At 43.9% G+C, this 14,897-nt stretch overlaps 1 protein-coding gene across 1 annotated transcript in view; it reads left to right on the top strand.

Annotated features, from left to right (window-relative positions):
• Nucleotides 1–7,578: 7,578 nt before the first annotated feature.
• The window catches only part of ASAH2 (N-acylsphingosine amidohydrolase 2), a 63,370-nt gene continuing 56,051 nt past the window's right edge, over nucleotides 7,579–14,897 (top strand). The window contains 2 exon segments of the mRNA XM_078150712.1: nucleotides 7,579–7,705; nucleotides 11,020–11,034. Of these exon segments, the coding sequence (XP_078006838.1) occupies nucleotides 7,579–7,705; nucleotides 11,020–11,034 (142 nt within the window).

The raw sequence follows: 14,897 nt of genomic DNA on the forward strand, positions 1-14,897 counted from the left end.
ACTTCTGGCTGCCTCAGTTTCCTGATATGTAAAAGTGGGCACAATAATAACACCCATTTCCCATGGTTGTTGTGAAGCTAAAATGAGATAATATTTGTAAAGAGCTCTGCAAACCTTACAATACTGTGTGAGTGCTAGCTGCTTCGGTTGTGCTGCTGTTCTGTTTGACTCCAGAGGGCAGAACCAGGGGTGGTGGGGGAGATTCAAGGAGGCCAGCTTAGGCTGGAGGTCAGGAGCCGCTTCTTAAGCTATGGAGCTCTCCCAAGGTGCACTGGGGGCTGCCAGACCGTTGCGTGGGTGACAGAGGGGACTCCTTCAGTGTCTGGGTTGGACCAGAGGCCTCTGAGGTCCTCCCCCTTCTCCATTTCCATGGTTTTGTGAAGGCCTCTCAGGCTTCATTTGGTTCTAGACTATACACATCTGAGGACTTTTCCCATTGCCTCTTTTTTTTTTTTTTTTGCTAGGCAGAGGGGTTAAGTGACTTGCCCAAAGTTACACAGGTAGTGTGTGTTCTGTGTCCGAGGTAGGATTTGAACTCAGGTCCTCCTGACTCCAGGGCTGGTGCTCTACCCACTGTACCACCCAGCTGCCCCCTCCCATTGCCTTTTGGGCATGTGGGAAGTGTTGGAGAATGGATATCTACATCCAGGATTTCATCAGTGGAGGAAACTCCCCGCACCAGTGCAGGTCAGCATCTCACTTCGGTTCACGATAAGTTTATTAAGCATCTCCTGTATACAAGAGATGGTGCTGGGCACTGGGGTCACAGAGACAAAAATTAAAGAATCCTGTCCTTATGGAGTCTGTATTTTACTGGTGGAAAAGAAAATGTATTCAGATAAACCCAAAACACATATGACAGAGCAATCTTGGGGCAGGGGCCACCCTAACAACTATGGGACTCAAGAAAGACTCCTCTTGGGAGGTAACCCTTGAGCTTATTACCCCTGAGGGGAACTAGGGATTCCAAGAAACACCTGTGAAGAGGGAGAGCACTTCAGGCATGGGGCACAGCCTGGGCAAAGGCCCTGAGGCAGGAGGTAGAAGGATGTGTCCAGGGAACCTCAAGTGGGCCAGTTTGGGCTAAACTTGAAATATGTGAGGGGGTGTAGCAACCTACAGAGAAAGTGAAATTGGAGCCAGACTATGATGGGCTTTAACTACCCATGAAAAGAGTTTGTGTTCAACTCTCCTAGAGATGATAGGGAGCTAAGGAGGCTTCTTGGGCAGTAACAAGGCCAGATGTTCTTCAGTAAAGAAGGAACTAAAGGGAGCTTAGAGCCTTTGAAAGCTGCCTGAGGCACTGAGAGGTTAAGACCCTTCCCCAGGGTCACACAGCCAGACTGTGTCAGGAGCAGGACTTAAACTCAGGTCTTCCAGTCTCCAAAGCTGCACTTTAGCTGTTCCTCCATACCATGCTGCCTCACTCATGCTTATATGTAAAATGGGTGCAGTGGCAACTCTACCACCTACCTCCCAGGGCTGTGGTAGGAGTCCAGTGAGGTTGTGGACCTAACCATTGCATGAATGTTACTCATTATTAGTGGGGTTCGTAAGAAGAACCGGCATGGACCGGGGTGAGGGATCCACCTGAGGACCTTTCCTCTGGATTTTAGCTGGCAAACCTTCAAAACTCCTGGCAAAGAGAAGGAGAGAGTTCCCTCGGCCCGAGATCCTTCCGCAGGTCACCTTCTTAACGAACTACCTGCTAAGTCAGAGTTCTGCCTCTTATCGACTCATCCTTATCTCGCGCTCCTTTCAGACTTAGGACAGTCCAGCCCTGCAGCAAACTGATCTCATTCCCTCTCGAGAGCCCGGACTCCGTGCAGAGGAGCAGCTCCGCCGGAGACCCGCCGCCTGAGTAGTGTGGAATGGGCAGGAGGAGAGCCTTCTAGGAGCCTGCTTCTGGGAATTCTCGGGCTGAGACAGTGTCCTCAGGTGAGGACGCCTGCTGTGCTTGACTAGAGGACGGTGAGGAGGGGATGGAGAGGGTCCTAGTCTGGGCTGGCCCTAAGGAGAGGTCTGGGTTCAAGCCTCGGCTCTGCCACTTATCATCTGTGAGACCTAGGACGCGTCACTCAAGCTTTCTCAGCCTCAGTTTCCTCATCTCTTAAATGGACACAATATTGACCAGTCCCTGCCTCACAGGGCTGCGGGTAGGAAGACATGGATGTAAAGTGCTACACGAATGTGAGCTCAGATTAATTCCGTCTTGAGGAAACACTTGTGTTGGGTTACTTATCCTTTTGGGGGCTCCAGGTTGTCATGTGATCTCTTTGAAGCATCTGACTGTCCTGAGAAGTCAGGACTGTGTCCTGTAAGATTTTAGCATGAGAGGGCAGAATAAATGCCGTATTAGGACCAGGATTCAAATCCTGCCCCTTCCATTTACTGCCTGTTTGGTCTTGGGCAAGTCATTTTGCCTCTTGTGACTCAGTTTTCTCATCTATGAAGCGAGGAGGCTGAACTCGGTCACCTCTAAGGTCCTGCTGCCACCTCCACCCGTCTGACCCTTGCTATGACCTCTCATGTGAGGTCGCACTATGACTGGGACTCCTGAAACAGGGGCAAATCCTAGATGTAGGGCTGTAAGGGCACCTTACGGGGCATTGAGGCCACCTGCCTCATTTTACAGAAAAGGACACTGAGGCCCATAGAGCTTACACGACTTGCCTAGCATCAAGCAGTTAGTGTGTCAGACAGGATTTGAACCCAGGTCTTTCTGACTCCAGGTCCAATTCTCTCTCCACCACATCCCACTGCCTGGGGAAATCCAGCCACCTAGATTTTCTGGGAAACGGCTCTCCCTAATTAAGGAAGAGATAGTTTGGCAATGGAAGCTCTCTAGTGCAGAAACCAGGAGAAGCCTGCATGTTTTCAATGTGGGTTTCCATGTGGGTGGTGGCAGCAGTCACCAATGTTAATGAGAGAGTCCTTCAATGTTTGCCTTAGAGAAAAAAGTGGCAGAACCCAGACGGACCCTGGCTGTGTCTAACCGGGAGTCCAAGGTCTCATCTCCAAGCCTCTGGCTCCACAGTGTTCTGCAGGAGGCTCGGCCATCCCTGGCACTGTCAGCAGTGCTGGCCAATGCAGCAGAGTGTGGGGAACAGGAGGGGTGGGTGTGAAAAGAGCAGGGCTGAAGCAGGGCTGACCATGGGCTCACGCTTGTAGCCCACTTGCTCAAGGAGACCCTTTAGAGCCCCCTCCCAATTTCTGGGTCTCCCCAGGACCACTTGTCCTTTTGAAAAGTGCCCTTTTTGTACGTGGCTTGGGCATCACTATTGCTGGGTATTTTGCATGAAGTTTCATGAAGCCTTGGTGTTTGAATATAAACCAAAATGTGTTCTTTTTCTTCTTGTCTTTCTTGTCTTTGTTTCTCATCTTTCTTTCTTTCTTGTCTTTGTTTCTCATCTTTCTTTCTTTCTTTCTTTCTTTCTTTCTTTCTTTCTTTCTTTCTTTCTTTCTTTCTTTCTTTCTTTCTTTCTTTCTTTCTTTCTCTTCTTCTTCTTCTTCTTCTTCTTCTTCTTCTTCTTCTTCCTTCATTCCTTTCTTTTTCTTTCTTTCTTTCCTCTCTCTCCTCCTCCTCCCTCCATCCCTCCCTTTCTCCCTTCTTTCTTTCTTTAAGTTTTCATCCACAATATGAGTAATATGGAAATATTTCACATGATTACACATATATAACCTATATCAGATTGCTTACCATCTCGGGGAGGATGAAGGGGACAGAGAGAGGGATAGAATTTGGAAGTCAAAGGTTAAAAAAAAAGAACATTAAAACATGTTAATTTGTCTTTTTCCATGTAATTGAGGAAAAATAAAATATTGTTTTAAAAGTTTATAGCCTTGGGGAAACCTGAGATTCTGGATCCAGACATCTAGTACTTATAGACACTATTTTGACAATATAGTCCATACCTATACAACAGAGACAATATCTTGCAATACTTAAAGGGAGTTCTCAGGTTGCCCCTGAGTCTTCTCTAAGCAAAAATCTCCAAGTCCTTTAATTAATCCTCCCAGGATGGAATCAATCAACCAACAAGAATTGATTCTTTTTTTAGGCAATTGGGGTTAAGTGACTTGCCCAAGGTCACACAGCTTAGTAAGTGTCAAGTATTTGGTCTGAGGCTGGATTTGAACTCAGGTCCTCCTGACTTCAGGGCCAGTGCTCTATCCACTGCACCACCTAGCTGCCCCACAACAAGCATTGATTAAACACCTACTATGTCTCCAGCATAGTTCTAGGTGCTGAGAATACAAACACACCCAAAAAGAAGCAGTTTATGCCCCCAAGTATCTTACATTCTATTGGGAGAGACAACAGATAGACATATAAATAAATACAAAGATTCATAACAAAGTAATTTGGAGAAAGATTTTGTTAGGAGCAGGGAGATAAGGAAAAGCCTCTTAAAGTGGGCAGCAATGTACTGAGCTTTGAAGTAAGCCAGGGATTCTAAGGGATAGATGTGAGAAAGGAGAGGATTCTGGGCATAGAGGGTGGCTCCGTGGGAGTCTTGTGCAGAGGCAGGGAGGTGGGAGAATATTGCTTAAAAGGATCAGCAGATGGGCCATTTAGACTCTCTTCTTCATCTTGGTTACCCTTCTTGGGACACACTCTAGCTTGCCAACATCCTTCCTAAATGGAAGTGTCCAGAAGTAAGCACAGTTCTCCAGATGAGGTCTGACTAGGGCAGAGTGCACCAATGCCCTCTGGTGGTCAAGAGATGCTATCTGTTAATTACTATGCAGCACAGACATTGAGCTCTTGGTAGCAATCCCAGTCAATATTCCTCATGCACTACAAGAAACTGCTGGCCTCTGGAAAGAGGTTTTTATGGTGCTGCTGGGATGATGGGGAGACCATCTAAGGGATGGGGAGAGAGAAGGACAGATTCGAACTCCTGTCCATCTCCACTCAGCCTGTAAGTGGGACCAGGAAAGATGGAGTTGTAGTCAACTTGGTCTCTCTTTGGACAGCAAGGACTTAGTTATTAGGCTATGCAGACACTCCTCCCACCTCTGGGCATTTATATAGGCTGTCCTTCATGACTTAAATGTAACCCTTCCTCATCTCTGCCTCTAAGGATTCACAGGTCAGCTCACTTTCATTTTGTGTAGGGATTCTGGGAGCTTTGGGTGGAGGAAAGGAGATGACCGCAGAGCCTCCCGAAAGCCCATAATATCAGATTCTTTTGAAGTGCAGGAGTGAGGTAGAGATGCCCTGCCAATTTGGAGGACAACTCTTTGCCATCGCAGGTGCTCTTAGGTATGCCAGTACCCCTAGAGCTAAAAAGATTACAAGGTGGTGGGCTGACAACAATCCCATGAGACAGGCCCTGTTTTTATTGAATTTAATTTAAATTAAATTAAATTCAACAAACATTTATTAATCAATCATCTGTTCTATGGATGAGAATAAAGCAGTTCTCCCCCGCCCCCACCCCAAAGGAGCTGACATTTCACTGGAGTGGGGTGGGCAGTAGGAGAAATATTCATCAAGCTTGTCACTTACCCACAGTAACAGGTATTTGAACTTACTCAAAGCCCAATACTGTATCTTCCATGACATCAACTCCCATAGTCCCTGGGGATGGAGAATCTTCCTCATTATGTCCACAAAAGAAAGTGCCCTGCAGAGTCCCCTAAGGCCCTGGGCCATTCTGGGTGGGCTTCTGGGACACACACCTCCATACCATCTGTGGCATCCTTATTCCATTTAGTGGTCAAGCATTGATTTGCCTAAACAATGGGATGTGGAGACAATAGAGAACCCATCTTCTTTGTATGTGATTTGATCAAACTAATGATTACTTGGTTAGGACTGAGTACTTAGTGGACCAAAATCATTGGTTCATTGTTTGTGAGAGCCATTTGGCTTCCATTGATACAATTGAGAAGTTAAGTGAAAGTGACCTAGGTGCCTAGGGTATGTGTCTCAGGCAGGACTTGAACCCAGATCTTTGGCTGAGTTCATCTTGCTCATTTTAAAGATGAGGAAACTGAGGCTGAGAAAATATAAATGACTTGCCCAGGGTCATGTAGCTTGTAAATGTCAGATTCTAACTTGGGTTTTCCTAACTCCAAGGTTTCTTGTCTATCCATTACACTATACTGCCTTACTCATGCCTTCACATTAGAAGTAACACCTGTTCTACTGATCTCACTGGGTTTGGTGAAAATATCATGACACATAATGGGTGTATTTGATATATAAATACCACAGCTTGAAGCTTTTGCCCCTACTGGTAAGCTCTCCAATGTATGTCATTGGTCCCAAGGTAGAGTGGAGCTGGATGAATTAGGGCAGATGGATGAACATAAATCCATCCCTAGTGCTAGGAAACACTCTTGGCCCATGACCTCACGATGAAGTCAGTGGCATAGTGAGATGAGTGTGGGATTTGAAATCAGAAGGTGTGGGTCTGAATCCTGGCCCCCGGTTATCAAGTGTGATGTAGGATAAGCTTTGTCACCTCTCTGAACCTCAGTGTCCTCCTTTGTAAAATTGGGTCAGATGTTATCATGGTTAGAGCTTCCTTCAAAGGGTTCCTACGCCCTAACTGATGGAGCAGACTCAGCTGGTTTGGGTTTTGTTTAAGGACACACTGAGGAGACAGGCAGATTAGCTGTCTAGAGCTGGCCCTAAGCAGTCATAGCTACATTGCATACTTCTCCTGGCCTTTTGACATCCTACATTGTGGGGTTATGCTGTTTAGTGATGGGAATTTGCTCTGCACAAGTCAGGACTCCTCTTGGAGATGATGAATTCACAGTCCTTAACTCTCTCTCCCCAATACATACTCATATCCACTTTTGGGAAGGTTGGGATTATGATCCAATCCTAGACCAAGGATTTGGCTTCAGCGGAATCTGGTTCATTCTGAAAAGAGTTTTGTCTACTCTGGCTTCAAATACCAGGCATGTTCCCAGGCTTGAGTGATCTATGAAGGCTGAGACTCTTAGCATGCACATGATTCCACAAATTCCATAATGCCTCAGTTTCCTTAACAGTAAAATGAGGGGGTTGGACATTGAGATAGCCGATATTTAGAGAGCACATTTGAGTTTGCAGCCCAAGTTTGCAACAGATGACATCTGTGTTTGCTTCCAGCTCGAAAGCTGGGATGGGTTGGTCGCATCCTCAGCTCAATGGGCACTTTGCATTTAGATTGGAACTGTATTTATCTTACCTATAGAATTTCTTGTATGTTAGGCAATAGTCAACACATGTTATTAAATGCCTCCTATGTGCCAGGAACTGTGCTGCGTGCTGGTTGTCTCCCCCATTACAATGGGAACTCCTTGAGGGCAGGACCATGTTTTTGCTTTCTTTGCTTGTGCTTAGCACAATGGCTGACACATAGTAAGATCTTACACATGCTTGGTGATTGATTGGCTAATGGACAGACGGCATGATTCAATCCACTAACTTGAGGATGCATCTCCAGTGGGAATCTCAGCCGATTAGGAAGAGGAGTGGGTTTTTGGAGAGGATGTATGTTGATTTTTGGCTGCAATTGACTTTCCTCTTTTGTTATTCCCTCCACGTTCCTGCTGCTATTCTGGAAGACAACAATGGCTAAGCGTACCTTCTCCAGCCTGGAGATCTTCTTAATTTTCCTCCTTTTGATGATGACAGCGATCACGGTGGCCCTGCTCACTCTCCTATTCACCACCAGTGGGATCTCAGAAGACAATAAAGGCAAGTGATATCACTTCTCTAATCTCTTGGGTGGTCCCAAAGCATCAAGCCTTGAAAGACCCATGGAGGTCTGGGAACATGGAATGAGACTGATGCTGACTCACTGGGAGCCCCCAGTGGAATTATCTGGGCAAGACCTGTCTTGGTGGGCAGCAGAGTGGCAGGAGATCTAGCTTTGGGATAGGAGAGCTTGGGTTTCCAATCCCAGCTCTGCTGTTTACTTTTGCGTGACCTTGGGTGAGTCACTACACCTCTTTAGACCTCAGTTTCCTCACCAGTAAAATAAAGGTGTTGGGTAGTGGGGTAGCTGATATTTGGAGAACATGTTTCAGTTTGCTATACCTTAGAATCTCATCTTGAGTCTCTGAGGTAAATGTTACTATCCCATTTTATAGAGGAGGAAATAGTCTCAGAGAAGTAAACTGGTTTTCCCACAGTCACACAGCTGGCAAATGTCAGGGGCAAGATTTGAATCCAAGTGGCAGCTAGGTGGCATAGTGGATAGAGTACCAGCTCTGGAGTCAGGAGGACCCGAGTTCAAATCTGGCCTCAGACACTTACTAGCTGTGTGACCCTGGGCAAGTCATTTAGCCCCATTGCCTCCAAAACAAACAAACAAACAAATGAACAGATTTGAATTCAGGTCTTCCTGACTCCAAGTCCAGGGCTCCATCTGTTGGGTGACACTGCCTCTCACAGATAATGCCCCAGGTCTCTCCCAGCCCCGTCTATGATGTGTAGTGGCCAGAACTCTAGTTTTCTCTGCCTCTAAGGAGTCCTGAGAGTGTCTTTTTCTTCCACATGGCCCGAGTTTTCTGCATAAACAACCTTCAGGTTTTCAAACCTCTGCTCATAAAACCGTGTGAGGTAGACAGACAGCATGGCCTGGAGCTGCCCCAGTGACAATCTCAGCTGGCTAGTAAGAGGCAGGAGTACTTGGAGAACATTGATCTTGGCTTATGGCCCCAACTGGCATCTTCTTTTGGATGTATTAGCATCAGATGAGGAAACCAAGGGTCAGAGAGGGACCACTGACTCTCCCAGAGTCACACACCTTGGCTGGATCAGAAGGAGAATTTGAATGCAAGTCTTTCAAAGCCCAACATTCTTTCCCCTCAGTCAAGCACTTAATAAATGTCTGTGGAATCAAATGGGAGATATGATAATTCCCCCTCTTTATAGAGTGCTTTATGAATGATTTCTTCCCAACAACCTTGCAAAGAGAGCTGTCTCCATTTGGTACAGAGGGAAACTGAGGCTCCAGGTGATTTTTCCAGGGTCCCAGCTGGCAGCCGGCAGAACTCAAATTGAAACTTGAGTCTTCAGTGTGTCTGGTCTTTGTTTCCTGCTGCCTTTCCAGGAGTTAGCTCATCTCTTAAGTGTAAAAGCATCTCCTTTCCCCACCAAGCCCCCTGTCACCCCAAATTTCTTACTACTATTAAGGGCAACTCATCCTCCCCATCACCTGGGCATGTAACCTAGCTGTCATCTTTGACTCCTCAGTACCTCTCACTATCCCCCATATCCAATCTATTGTCAAGTATATGCACATCCCCTTTTCTTCTCTGACACTGCCCTAACCCTGGTGTAGACCCTCATCACCTCACACCTGAATTATTGCAATAGCTGCTGGGGGGGGAAGGGTTCCTGCCTGCCTTAAGTTTCTCCCCACTCCAGTCCATCCTCTAAAATGATTTTCCTAAAGTGGAGGTCCGTCATGTCACACACCATCCTCAACCCCACCCCAGCAACCCAATAAACTCTTTGTTTAGTCATTTTTCAGTGGCATCCAGCTTTTTATGAACCTGTTTTGTGTTTTCTTGGCAGAGATACTGGAGTGATCTGCCATTTCCTTCTCCAGATCATTTTATAGATGAGGAAACTGAGGCAAACAAGGTTAAGTGACTTGCCCTAGGTCACACATCTAGGAAGTCTCTGAGGCTGGATTTGAACTCAGGTCTTCCTGACTCCAGGCCCAGCACTCTATCTACTGTGCCACCTAGTTTCCCATGGTAAACTCTAGTATTTCCCTATTACCTACAGGGTCAAGTGTAAAATCCTCTGACACTGAGAGCTCTTCCCCGGCCCCTTCCTACCTTTCCAGTCTTCTTGTACTTTATTCCCTGCCTTGCACCAATCCATCTACTCTGGCTTCCTCCTTGATGCCCTCTCCATGGCTATCCTCCATGCCTGGAATACTCTTCCTCCTCCCCTCAGCCTCTCGGATTCTCCAATCGACCTTCAGAAGAAAGCCTTTCCCAGTCCTTCTCCCTCAAATTCCAGTTCCTTCTCTCTGACATTACCTTCCACTCAAACCTTTTATGTACATAGTTACTTACATGTTATCTCCAGGCAATCAGTGAGTAAACATTTAAGTACCTTCTATGTGTTAGAAGGGGGCAGCTAGGTGACTCGGTGGATAGTGTGCTGGGCCTAGAGTCAGGCAGACTCATCTTCCTGAGTTCAAATCCAGCCTCAGACACTCACTAGCTGTGTGTCCCTGGGCAAGTCACTTCACCCTGTCTGCCTCCGTTTCTTCATCTGTAAGATGAGCTGGAGAAGGAAATGGAAAAACCACTCCAGTGTCTTTGCCAAGAACTGAGTCTCCTCCCTCCCTCCACGGGGTTACAAAGAGTCAGACATGACTAAAATGACTGAATAACAACAATGTATGCTTGGCACTATATTAATTGCTAGGGATACAAAAAGAAGGTAAAAAAGGCGCTCACAGATGAATGGGGGATACTACAAGCAAGAAAATATATGCAAACAGCCTATTGCCAGGATGAATAGGAAATAAGCCACAAAGGGAAGTGTTAGAATGCAGGAGCTTCTTGGAGAAGGTGGGATTTTAGTTGGGACTGGAAGGAAGTCAGGAAAGCTAGGAGACAGAGATGAGGAGGGAGTGCACGACAGGTGTAGGGGACAGGCAGTGCAAATGCCTGGAGATGGAGTGTCTTGTTTATGGAGCAGGCAGGAGACCAGAGTCATTGGATGGAAGACTACATGTTGGAGAGTAAGGAGAAAGAAGCTTGGAAAGGTAGGAGGGCCAATACCACTACTAGGTTTGTATCCTGAAAGATCAAGGAAAAAGGGAAAAGACTTATATGTACAAAAATATTTATAACAGTTTTTTTTTTTTGTGGTGGCAAAGAGTTGGAAATTGAGGGAAAACCCATCAGTGGGGAATGGCTGAACAAGTTGTGGTATATGATTATGTTGGAATACTATTGTGCTATAAGAAATGATGGGTGGGATGCTTTCAGAAAAACCTGTTAAGACTTACATGAACTGATTCGAAGTGAAGTGAGCAGAACCAGGGAAACACTGTACCCAATAACAGCAATATTGTATTGCTGCAATATGACTTAGCTATTCTCAGCAATACAATGATCTAAGACAATTCCAAAATTATAAAGAGCTTGTTATACAAACAAAATCAGATTTAAATAAATGAAGAAATATTAATTGTTTATGGGTAGACAGGGTTAATATAATAAAAATGACAATTTTCCCTAAACTAATTTATATGTTCAATGCCATCCCAATTAAATTACCCCCAATTTTTTTTTTACTGAATTAGAAAAAAATTAACAAAATTCATTTGGAAGAACAAAAAAATCAAGAATATCAAAGGAACTAATGAAAAAATGTAAAGAAAAGAGGTTTAACAGTACCAAATCTTAAACTATATTATAAGGCAATAATTATCAAAACTATCTGGTATTGGCAAAGAAATAGAAACATAGACCAATGGAATAGAGTAGACAGCAATATAGTGACCTTGTGTTTGATATGTAAAAACTTAAGTTTTGGGGATAAGGATTCATTATTTGGTAAAAATTGTTGGGAAAACTGGAAAGCAGCCTGGTAGACATTGGGTATAGACCAATATCTTACCAAAATATTTACCAAAATAAGATCAAAATGGATACATGACCTAGATATAAAGAGAGATATGACAAGAAAATTTGAAGAACATGGAACATTATTGCCTATCAGACTTATGGATAGGTGAACAATTTATGAATAAATAAGAGGTAGAGAGCAGAGTGAGGTGTAAAATTGATAATTTTGTTTACATTAAATTTAAACATTTTCATACAAATAAAACAAATTGGAGTCAAAATCAGAAGGAAAGCAGAAAATTGGGGGATGAGTTTTTATAGACAGTTTCTCAGATAAAGGTCTCATATCTCAAACATATAAACAACTTTGTCAAATCTATAATAATGTAAGCCATTCCCCAATTGATAAATGGTCAAAGGCTATGAACAGAGAGTTTTCCAATGAAGAAATCAAAACAATTTGTAGTCATGAAAAAATGCTCAAAATCTTTATTGATTAGAGAAATGCAAATTAAAACAACCTTAAGATATTATTTTACCCCTATCAAATTCGCTAAAATGATTGAAGGGGAAAGTGACAAATGTTGGAGAGGATGTGGTAAAATTGGGATGCTAATTCCTTACTTACATGAACTGATCCAACCATTTTGGAGAAAAAGCCAGAATTATATCCAAAGAGTTATTAAACTGCCTATACCTTTTGACCCAGCAATACCACTACTAAGTCTGTTTCCCAAGATGATTAGGGAAAAAGGAAAAGAACTTATGTATCATAAAATATTTATAGCAGCTCTTTTTGTGGTGGCAAAGAATTGGAAACTGAGAGGATGCCCATCCATTGGGGAATGGCTGAACAAGTTGTAGTATGTGACCATGATGGAATACTGCTATGCCATGAGAAATGATGAGCTTGATGGGCTTAGGAAGACGTAGACTTTCAAGAAATGAAGAGTGAAATGAGCAGAACCAAGAGAACATTGTTTACAGTAATGGCAATATTGTGTGAAAGTTTAAGTAAGTCATTTTGGCTATAGCAAACACTCAAATTAACTACAAAGAACCTATGAAGCAAGACACTATCTGCATCCAGAGAAAGAACTGATAAATAGAAGTATGTATAGAATGGTTTTAAACATAAATCAATTAATCTATCTATCTATCTATCTATCTATCTATCTATCTATCTATCTATCTATATCTATTTATGTCTAATGGTAGCCATCTCTAGGGTGGGGCAGGGGAAGAAAAAGAGAAATTTGCATGTTAACTTTATTATATATTTAAAAGGAATAGCAAGTTGTAGGTAATAGATTTGCAGTTTCATGTGCAATCTTTTTTTCTATTCTATTTTACTATGTTATGAAAATGCTTGTTTTATTTCTTAAGTTCAGAATAAAATAAATCAAATTTTAAAAACAGAAAGAAAAATGTAATCCACTTCCAGAGGAAGAACTGATGGAGTCTGAATGCAGATCAATGCATACTTTTTAACTTTATTATTCTTGTTATATTGGTTTGTGTTTTCTTTTGCAGCATGGCAAATATGGAAATACTTTGCATGACTACACAGGTTGTCATCTATATCAAATTTCTTGCCTTCTCAAGGAGGGGGGAGTAGATGGAAGGAGGAAGAAAATTTGAAATTCAAAACAAAAAAACCCCAAATGTTAAAAATGTTTGTTCACATGTAATTAAAAAAAAATAAAAATTAAATATATGAAAAAGGAAAGGTAGGAAGTGGCCAGGTTATGAAAGACTTTGAATACCAAAGACAACATTCTGTATTTGATCCTGGAGGCGATAGAGAGCCAATGGAGTTTATCGAGTAAGTGTGTATGTGTGACATGTTTGGACCTGTGCCTTAGGAAAAGCACTTTAGTGGCAGAATGGAGGATGGACTGGAGAGGAGAGACTGGACACAGGCAGACCCCCAGCAGCTGTGGCCATAGTCCAGGCATGAGAGGATGGGGGGGGCGTGTTAGAGGAGAGAAGGGGCCGTGTTTAAGAGAAATTGCAAAGGTCAAATTGACAGTAGAATGTGACTTCCTTGAAAGCAGTGTGTGTGTGTGTGTGTGTGTCCCTAGTGCTTAGCACAGTCTATCATTCTTGGTAAGCATTTAATAAATGCTCGTTGACTGGCTGACAGACTGCCTGGGTTCCAGTCCTGACTCTGGCACATACTGACTGAGCATCTCAGGCAGCTCCCTGCTTAAAAGTCATTGTTGTTGTTGTTTCTTCGTTCTCAAAGAGGACCATGATATCAGGAATTACAAGTGAATTGGACTTAAGTGAGGCAGGGCTGTGCAAGGTCACCAGCCTCACTTTCTCCTCTGGAGCCATCTGGGTCCAGTGGCCAGATATGGATCAGGATGACTGGAGATGGCCCAGGATGCAGTGGGGAACCTTGGCTTTTTTAGGTCACTGCGCAGGTGGGAGGAAGTTTCTCCCCTCAGAATCCCTCATCTCAGTGGCATCACAGTTCTTCCCTCTACCCACTTTATCAGCCATTGTGTGGAAAGCAATTTGTAAACCTGAGACTGAGATGGGAATATGGGTGTTCCTCAGGAGGAGAGGGGGGGAGGGAGGGAGAGTATAGTACCGAATGTGTTTCAGAGTAGCTCTGAAGGTCTTAGAGATGGGTTGTGGAGAGGGCATGATTGATAGAGAGAGTGAGATGAGTTGGGATTTGGCAGGTTGTTTTCTGCGAAAGTGGAAATTGATTTGCTTTGACAGAGTGGAGGAACTGGAATACTGAACCACAGAAAATGAGTTTAATCAAGTGTGGGATGAAGGAAAAGGGACCATAGAATTAGATATTTAGAACCAAAAGGAACCACCCTCCCCCATTCGTTAATTTTAGGCCCAAGAAAGTGCAATGACTTAGGATCTTAGCTCTAGAGTCAGAAGGGACTTTACAGACTATCTACTCCCATGCCTTCATTTTCTAGGGGAGAAAAGTCAGTCCCTGAGGAGTTCAGTGATTTCACATCGCTCAGGCAGTAAATGATAGAGCCAGCATCTGAACCCAGATTGTCTGACTCCTTGGTACCCTTCTGTTTTCGTAGGGCTTGAGAAATAGTTTCCATCCAAGAAATAAAAGACTTTGCTTAGCTCTGAGTTGGGAAAAGATTACATTGTTAATTGGATGCCTGCAGTTATCACTCACCTGACTGGCTTCAATGTGAGAGGTTGAGTAAAATCATAACTTGTGTGTCTTAAATCCATGAGCCAACCATGGAGAAGGCTTAAATATTGACTCAATGTTCACTGCAGCACGTTCCCTGCAATATCTTGCTCTATATTTATACTCAACAGGCCCCAGTTCTCTTGCCACCCAGGGCCCC

The sequence above is a fragment of the Phascolarctos cinereus genome, unplaced genomic scaffold, assembly GCF_003287225.1.
Source record: "Phascolarctos cinereus isolate Bilbo 61053 unplaced genomic scaffold, phaCin_HiC Scaffold_3;HRSCAF=262, whole genome shotgun sequence".
NCBI classification, from domain to species: Eukaryota; Metazoa; Chordata; class Mammalia; order Diprotodontia; family Phascolarctidae; genus Phascolarctos; species Phascolarctos cinereus.